The following is an 8,427-nucleotide window of genomic DNA, read 5'->3' as shown; positions in this document are numbered from 1 at the left end:
CTTGTGCTCTCACCTTTGACTCTAATGTTTGTCACATTCAGGACAAGTTCCTTAAAAACAATTGGTTTAGCTAAGATGCAAGATAGACTTTATATACTCAGGATCCCATCCTATCAAAAACTTCAAATCAAACCCATCAAATATGCACATACCATCAATATTGTTAATGTTAGTGCTAGTGATCTAGAAACCCTTTGGTATTTTCGTTTAGGGCATGTTTCCAACAAACGTATTTATGTTATCATGACTAAATTTCCTTTTGTTAAATATAACAAATTTATTGTTTGTGATGTTTGTTATTTTGCAAAACAAAAAAGACTTTCATTTCCTATTAGTACATCTAAATCTAAAAAATGTTTTGAATTGATTCATGTAGATGTATGAGGACCATACTCAATACCATCAATTCATGGTTATAAATATTTCTTGACCATAGTTGATGACTATTCGAGGTACACGTGGATTTTTCTTTAAAAAGAAAATTTTGAAGTTGTTAAAACTTTGGAAAATTTTGTTGCAATAAAAATAATTAGGAATGATAATGGAAATTGTTAGAAAGGATGGCTTTAAACTAGAGGGGGGTGAATTGTTTAAAGAGGGTTTTCGCAAACTTTTAAGTCAAGAATGAAATTATCTCGAGAAACAAATGATAAAGAATTCAGTTTTCCAAAAACTCAAAGCAAAAACAACAGCACCAGAAAAACAATCGGTTGTTTCGCAGAAACAATCGGTTGTTTATACTAGTTTGCAAATATCAAAACTGAATTTAAAGAAATTAAGGAAAGAGAGAATGCACACAGATGTTTATACTGGTTCACTCTAAACCCAGAGCTACATCCAGTCTTCTCAGAAACCACTGAGGAATACCACTAAGCAATCAAACCTAGATCACTTACAACACAACCAAGAAAGTGACCTTGATCCCCTCAAGAAACACACTTCTCTTGGCCAACACACCAACACTAAGAATGCTGATCTTGATCCCCTCAAGAACACACAACACTTCTCAGCAAACACACAAAGATTCTTGTTCAACAGATACAAGGATTACACTTGTTACAGAAACAATTCTGAAATCAATACAAGCAGAAATCCTATCTCACACTCTTTGATCAATCTCAACTCTTTGAAAATCTCAAAATCTTGTGTTAGTTCTTAAAACTCAAATCTGTCTTTCTGAATATATTCAAAGATGTTGTTTGTTATCAAATCTTAACAAACTTTTCATTGCATTTAAGGATTGGTTAAAGCATTAAAAACTGGAGCGTAAACAGTTAGAAAATCATTTAATGCTCAGTCAAAGCACAAACCATTTTTCTGTTATGGTACCAAAACAAACAATCGGTTGTTTCCACGAATCAATCGGTTGTTTTGGTTTTAACAGCTCAACCATTTGAAAAATAGTTTTCAACCTTTTCTAAAAACTCCTAAGTATAAAACAATCGGTTGTTTTTCACTTAGTTTGAAAAACACTTTTCTTTAAAAAGATTGAGAGTGCATATGCTTTGGATTCAATCAAGAGTGGATTACATAAACAATCTACCCCAGATCCTATCTAAGACAGCTCAGCAACAACAAGCACAGTCTAGCATTCAACATCCTTCAAAGGGTTTGGATTCTTCAAAGCTTGAACACCATTTGGTTCAACAAAAATGAATTTTCCATGACTAATTTATTTGTTAATAAAGGAATAGTGCATCAAACATCATGTGTTAATACTCCACAACAAAATAGTATATTATCTGCAAAAACAAACAATTTTTTAGGGCTTGAAGTAAATTTTCTTTTCAAAGGCGAGAAAGGGGAAATACGATGTAGGCTTGAGAGCACCAGGGAGGTATTCTTTTTATTTGCTCCGAAACAAAAACACTGTTGAACGACGAGGTAGAACAAAACGACTACCCCTTTTGCGTTTTGACCTTGGCTTCTGAACCTTTTCCATATCGTAAGTTCTATTGTTCATTTAGTTTCAATTGAATATCGATTTCGTGCTGGTGACAAGGTATTGTGTAAATTGAAACGATTAAACTGTTGGGGTTTTCAGGTTTGGTATATTTGTGTTTATCGAATTTTGATTTTTGCACTCGAAATCTAGTTATATATCCTGAAATATGTGTTGTGGGGGTTTATCTATTCTGCATGATTATTTTTTTGGGTATACTACTGATGTTTAAGTAGTTATTAAGCTATTGAAGTTGCGTGATTTATTGATTTTGCGTGGTTTTGTTTTTGGTTCATCTAAAGATGAAAAACTTTACTATTGAATTGATGACAAGTGCATGTTTGGATTAAAGCATGTAAACACATGTTTGAATCAAAAGTTTTTCGGAAACTTAAGTTTGATAGAAAATGAGTATACTATAATGTGATTTATGTTTGTCAAACTCAAGAGTCTACGTAGACTCATGGAAGTTTTGTAGGCTCAACTTGTAGAGTCGTAAGAGTTTACTTTACATGATTTTTTTTAACAATAAATAACTACATTTAGTCATGAATAAGAATTATATAACTTCAAAGTACCTCAAATAAAGAAATTCATACAAATACTACAAAAGTTAAATTGTTCAAGTCATAGAAATTAAATAATTAGAAATGGACAAATGTCAAGTTTCTATGTCCAATCCTCTAATGATATCCTCTCTTCCATCATCTCTATCTCCATCTTCATCTTATTGCTCCATCATCTACATCTAGAGTTGGAACTCTTATTCCTCCATCTAAGTGAACATTTTGACCAGCACAAGGTTCAGAGACATTCCTAGTTCCAGCAAAACGATGCTTGAATCTAAATATTCCTCCCCTCATACTCTTTGGACAATAATTACATTTCACCTTTTTACTTATATCATGCTTCCATCTAATATTTGATCTATTTCGTAAAGTATTTTTACTTTTATTAAAAATAGAAGATATACTTGGATTAACCTCGGTTGAATTTGATATTTCTTAAAAAATATACTGTTTCAAATTCAATTTCTGCCAAAAACAAAATTGCAACAAGTTTTCTGAATTAAAAAAAAAAGACCATTCCAAACAAAACAAAAATCTACACCTCAATTAAATTTAAAAAAAACAACAATTTGTGAGAATTGTTGTTTGTGCAGCCCAATAAAATAAAAACAGAACCTTAATTCCCTAGATTAGACCACTTAACAATGGAACCCTAATTCCTCACCACAATCCCTAACCTTTACGATGAACGGCACCTCCGACAACACCGTCAACCTGCAACCCGCGATCACCGCAATCGCCGCACGAACGTACGAACCGCCACCACCCTGCCACCTAACCGCCATCACCGCGCGATCACTCCGCTCGATCGCCACCACCGCCGCACTCGTTCAGAGAAGACGCACTACCTCCGCGCACTCCACAGAAGACGCAAAGTGAAACCAAAACGAAAACGAAACGCGAAACCCTAAAGGTCAGTTTATTTCATTTAATTTTCCCCAGAAGGATACCGTTAAAACGAAAACCCAGTTAAACTCGCCAACTCGGAGCAGACTCGCGAGTTTGAGCGAGTTCACCGAGTTCACTACGATTCTGCTGAGTTTATCAAAAAATCGAGTTTACTAAAATAAAATTTGTTTGGACAGTACTGATAAAAAAAATATACTAGCAAACTTATGTGAGAAGAGTACCGAGGGACGTTCAAACATGTTAACAAACTGAGTTTATTGAGATAAAAGTAAGTTGGAGGTGGTCAAACTGTTGCTATTGAAGTTGTGGGGTTTATTGATTTTGCATGATTTTTTTTTATTGGTTTATCTAAAGATTAAAACTTTACTGCTGAAGTTGCAGTAATGATTAATCTGCTAACTGGTTTCTATTTTACTGATTAATGGAAAATTTGTGATATAAATTGTTTGTACTAATTTTTGTGTTATGGAATAATGCTCTTATAAAGGTGTCAAATCCCCGCTTTTAATAACCTAACCCTCCTTCATCCAGTATTATGCAGCTAATTAGGATTTTTTTTAATCCATTTGACACCCTCGAACTGATTAGGGATCAGAAAGAAATCACTATCTATGAAAGTTCTCCTTTTTGTTCATAGGATAGGTTATGTCATGTAATTTTGTGTTTTTAAATAACTAATGATGAAGTTTTAGATTTCACTGGTATGCTCCTAATAACGTAGTTAATCTTGATATGATTTTTGTCCTTTTTTTCGGTTATTCATACTCAGTTCTTTAGTTCCTTATCCAACAGGTCTGTTGCTAACGGTGTTTCCTTCCTACATGAAATATATAAACTTTTAATCCTGCTTGGACTATCTAATATCTGTTTTTTAAAATTTATGTGAAGTTTTTGGTTGCTGTCACTTAATTTCTGGTAGTGGCTTCTGGCTGCTGCTACAGTGTTTTTGAGTGTTGGTCACCACCCACTTGACACTACATCTTGCCTTTACATCTTTGGTCTCTAAATGATCCTTGAGAACCTGTGACGCAAAATGCTAGTGCTGACTGATAAGGTTGTTAGACTCGTGAGAGTTTCATAGAACTCAAATAGTAGAGAGGATACTTCGCATAAAAGTTGCATTCAAATACTATAAATTAACATAATAATTTCACACTATATTCTGTTTGATAACTTTTTATATTTTATATCGTTAGTAGATCATACTATATATCATTATTGGGTTTTAACTTTTGGATTGGGTGCATGTCTTAAATGATATGGTGCAGGGAGAAATTGCCTCATATTTATCCTTCGTCGTTCTCGTTGTATATGATGCCCGAAGCAAAATGGATGGATTTGGTTCCTATTCCTAAACCTAAACAAATTACGTTTTGCCTAAAATGGCCATGGAGTGACGCAAGCCTTAACTCTGGTCCTAGTCCCTGCAAGTTTGAGGGTCCCTGGCCATTGAAATCTCTCCAAAACCTTGGTTTAATTGCTTTCAATTTTGCGAACTCTGTTTCTAGTTGGAAGAAGAAAACGGCTCCGGCACAGTCGGAGGCAGAGCAGAGAGCATTTGCTTCGGCTCTGACGAGCGGCAAGGAGGCAACTTTGGTGGAATTCTACTCACCTAAGTGCAGGCTCTGCAATTCCTTGCTCAAATTTGTTTCCGAAGTTGAAACGAAGAACTCTCACTGGGTCAATATTGTCATGGCCGATGCTGAGGATCCCAATTGGCTACCTGAGGTACCTTCTTTTGCATAAAAGTACCCATTTAAGTCTTGAGATTGTAAATTATGAAATTCTCACTTTAATCATTCCCTTTGCAAAACATCATTAACTGTTGGATAGTGAATAAACTTGTATGTGCATTCATAGGTAAAGAAAAAATGAAGTAAACCTTTTCAAGATGCCGACCTGTTTTTCAGTCTGTTTTCTTCAAATGTGATTGTGGTCACTATATCCCTTTAAAGAAGTATTGTATTCTTGACTCTTCATCTGTGTAACTTTGGCTTTTCTATTTTTATTCATTCTTTCTGAATTACCTCTACATGCAAGCAAACCATGCAAATTTTATTTGCAATCCAGCTGCTGCTTAAATTGGCCTTAACCCAGTATCTTGTCTTGGATTATGTATTGTAATTTGTAACAAAATGATGTTTCCATGTTTAACCTTACCTTTCAACTGTAGCAAATGTTGTTTCCTTGGAGATCTCAATTATCATCAAATACTAATAAAAATTGATGAATGTGCATATTACACTTCTTTGGAAGGATATGGAATAACATATTACATTTTAATTAAAAAGTAGAATACATTTTTCAATTAAGATACTTGAGGCCTTTATAATTTTATTGATGGAAAAGTATTATTACTCCTTGCTGACTTGCTTTTGAATATTCCTATTGCAGCTCCTTAATTATGATGTTAGCTATGTTCCTTGTTTTGTGCTTCTTGACAACAAAGGCAAGGCACTGGCAAAAACAGGTGTCCCGAGTAGTCGTTTACACGTTATTGCTGGACTCTCCCATCTTCTCAAAATGAAGCGTCCTCAACCAAAATGAAAATGATGGATGATGAGTTAGTGCATGTGAGCCACACTGATTGTTCATTGATGTAGATGTCTTGAATTATATTTTATACAAGAGTTTATTCTCTTCGTTTCTCATCTCCTAGATTTCATCGTTTATTCCCTGTCTATGCCAAGGTCGCATTTCTCTTCTCCTTTCATCTGTCCATATGTTTCTGGCTCGTAGTTTAGAACCACTGAACTTCGATAATCTACTTTAATCTTTTATTACTGAGTTCACAATCGCAACTATATTCAGTTTAAACATAAGCATGTCTGAAGAAACATTTATATTCTGAAGAAGTTAAGATTAAAGTTCATAATGAGAGAAACAGTTACAAAATGTCTAATTTAAGGTTTATTCAAAAATTAAAAACTATAGAGACAAATATTGTCTCTGATCTGATCTGCAAAAGACTTACTCTTTCTCTGTGCTTTGAACTAATTACAACAAACATGTTGCAGAGTTTTCCCTGATCTTTGAGTTTTTCTTTGGATGTTTTGATGGGTGTCAGATTTTAGAGGTTCAAAGGGTATATAATACAAGTAGTTTTCAGTGGGACGTTGAGGTGTTGGATCTGTATAGTTTGCTGTAGGTGTTGGTCACAGGTTTTTTTTTATGGCAATTACTTCCTGCACTAGAGCACTACACCCAATTTCAGTACGAAAATACCCTTAAATAAAATGGAATACATATAAAAAAATACATTTCAAACTCTCTTTTCCTGAATATGTTTCTGGATTTTTTTCTGGAACGAATTTTTTGTATTGTGAATTTTTTTATTCGGAATGATATTTTTATTTTTATTTCTAAATTTTTATTTTAGAATACAATAATCTCTCTCTTTCGGATGTATTTTTTTGAAATGTATTATTTCCAATTTCAGATTTTTATTTCTGGAATAAAAGGTATTTTTGAAAATTTAAAGCTGTGTAGGGTGCAGGTTAAAAAAGATTAGGTGTAGAAAGAATTTGTCTTTTTATTAACAGTACGGATGTTTTTTTTAAACATTATTGTTTTTGTTTTTATCTTTCCTTCATCTGTAAAAGGAAAGGATTGAAACACTTCCTTATTCAATTTATTTTCTTGATTAAAAGAAACACAGACAAATATTGTAAAAAACAGTAAGTTGGAATGAAAGTTACTGTTACAAAATTAAGACTACCATAATGTTTTTTTTTTTTAAATTACTATATACTTGCATGATCATTTTTTTTATTTAACCTCATGCATTTTAGAAATCATTTCTTTCTTCTCTGTAATAATGATAATAATAATTTATAATTATATTATAACTATATATAAATTGATAAGTTGTTTTGTAGTACACATTTTATATGTACTATTTCACTCTTAGGATTCCTATTTCATTATTATATAATTACTATTATTACTTTTCTCCTATAATTTTATTTACACTTTTTAAATTACTTCTATTTTCTCATTTATCTCTGCAATACACTACAAACTACCTATTATTTATAATGTTATCATCATTATTAATTCTTTTAATCCACTTGAACCATGTAAGAAAATAAAGAATTATTTTATTGATAACAACCATACCAATTACATTCTTATCATCTATATTTGTAATAATTAAACTCATCAAATTAAGGAAATAAAAATAGGTCAAAATGAAAAAAAGATCTAAAAATATATTCTCCTAATCACTTTGAAGATATTGAAGAGATTTTTATCCTAATAATTCACTATTTATAACACTTCCCTTCAAGTTGGTAAATGAATATTGATCATTCCCAATATACTTGAAAGATTCTGGACTTTTTCATAGGAAAGCCTCTTAGTAAAAATGTTCAAGTCTTGTTGGGAAATAGGTTATAACCACAAGATCTATGTGTCAATATTATGTTTGATGAAGTGTCTATCAAATTTATTATGTTTGAGTTTATCACATTGTTATGGATTGTAGACAATGCTCATAATTGACTTGTTATCATAATAAATTGCATAATTGTCTTCTTCTTCATTATACCATTTAGCAACCAACCTAGTTTTGTTTCTAAACACTCACTTAGTTTCAATGACATTCATGTAATCAGTTTTAGGAACAAGAAACCACACATCACTTATAGTAAATTGATTCAGCTCATCATGCATGGCAGCAACCCACTTTTCATCTTTAAGTGCATAAAAATGGATTTAAGTTCAATTTAAGATATGAAAGCCAAGTGTTTGTAGTAATTAGAGATAGAGTTTCGAGTGGAGACTCCTTATCAATCTGTCCAATGATGTTGTCCACAAAAAGGTCTCTTGGAATTCTCCTTTTTTTTTGGGAAGATCATCCTGATGCAGAATTTCAGCAGGTTGTTTCGCAGAATTAACTGGTTGATTTTTTGAACAGGATTCCAACTTCTTCAGAATGGTGTTCTGATCATCTTCTTCTGCATAATTCTTCATAGAGTCCAATCAACAAACTTCTTGTAATTTGGG

The 8,427-nt window shown here is 32.6% G+C and overlaps 1 protein-coding gene across 1 annotated transcript; it reads left to right on the top strand.

Moving 5' to 3' along the window:
• Positions 1–3,096: 3,096 nt before the first annotated feature.
• On the top strand, positions 3,097–6,062 carry LOC137837606 (uncharacterized). Its single transcript, XM_090301801.1, has 3 exons — positions 3,097–3,424; positions 4,689–5,148; positions 5,815–6,062. Exons 2-3 carry the CDS (start codon positions 4,732–4,734, stop codon positions 5,965–5,967), a joined length of 570 nt encoding a protein of 189 aa, XP_090157927.1. The 5' UTR covers positions 3,097–3,424; positions 4,689–4,731; the 3' UTR covers positions 5,968–6,062.
• Positions 6,063–8,427: the final 2,365 nt, after the last annotated feature.

Source organism: Phaseolus vulgaris, chromosome 4, assembly GCF_051622355.1.
Source record: "Phaseolus vulgaris cultivar YP4 chromosome 4, ASM5162235v1, whole genome shotgun sequence".
NCBI lineage: Eukaryota > Viridiplantae > Streptophyta > Magnoliopsida > Fabales > Fabaceae > Phaseolus > Phaseolus vulgaris.
Note: the sequence above shows the minus strand (reverse complement) of the source record. Positions and strands in the feature narration are given on the sequence as shown.

What these genes read in the sequence shown, in the direction of transcription:
- LOC137837606 (XM_090301801.1), top strand. Translation starts at nt 4,732, where the DNA reads ATGATGCCCGAAGCAAAATGGATGGATTTGGTTCCTATTCCTAAACCT. An exon ending in ATCCCAATTGGCTACCTGAG is followed by an intron (nt 5,149 to 5,814) that starts GTACCTTCTTTT and finishes TTCCTATTGCAG; the next exon opens with CTCCTTAATTATGATGTTAG.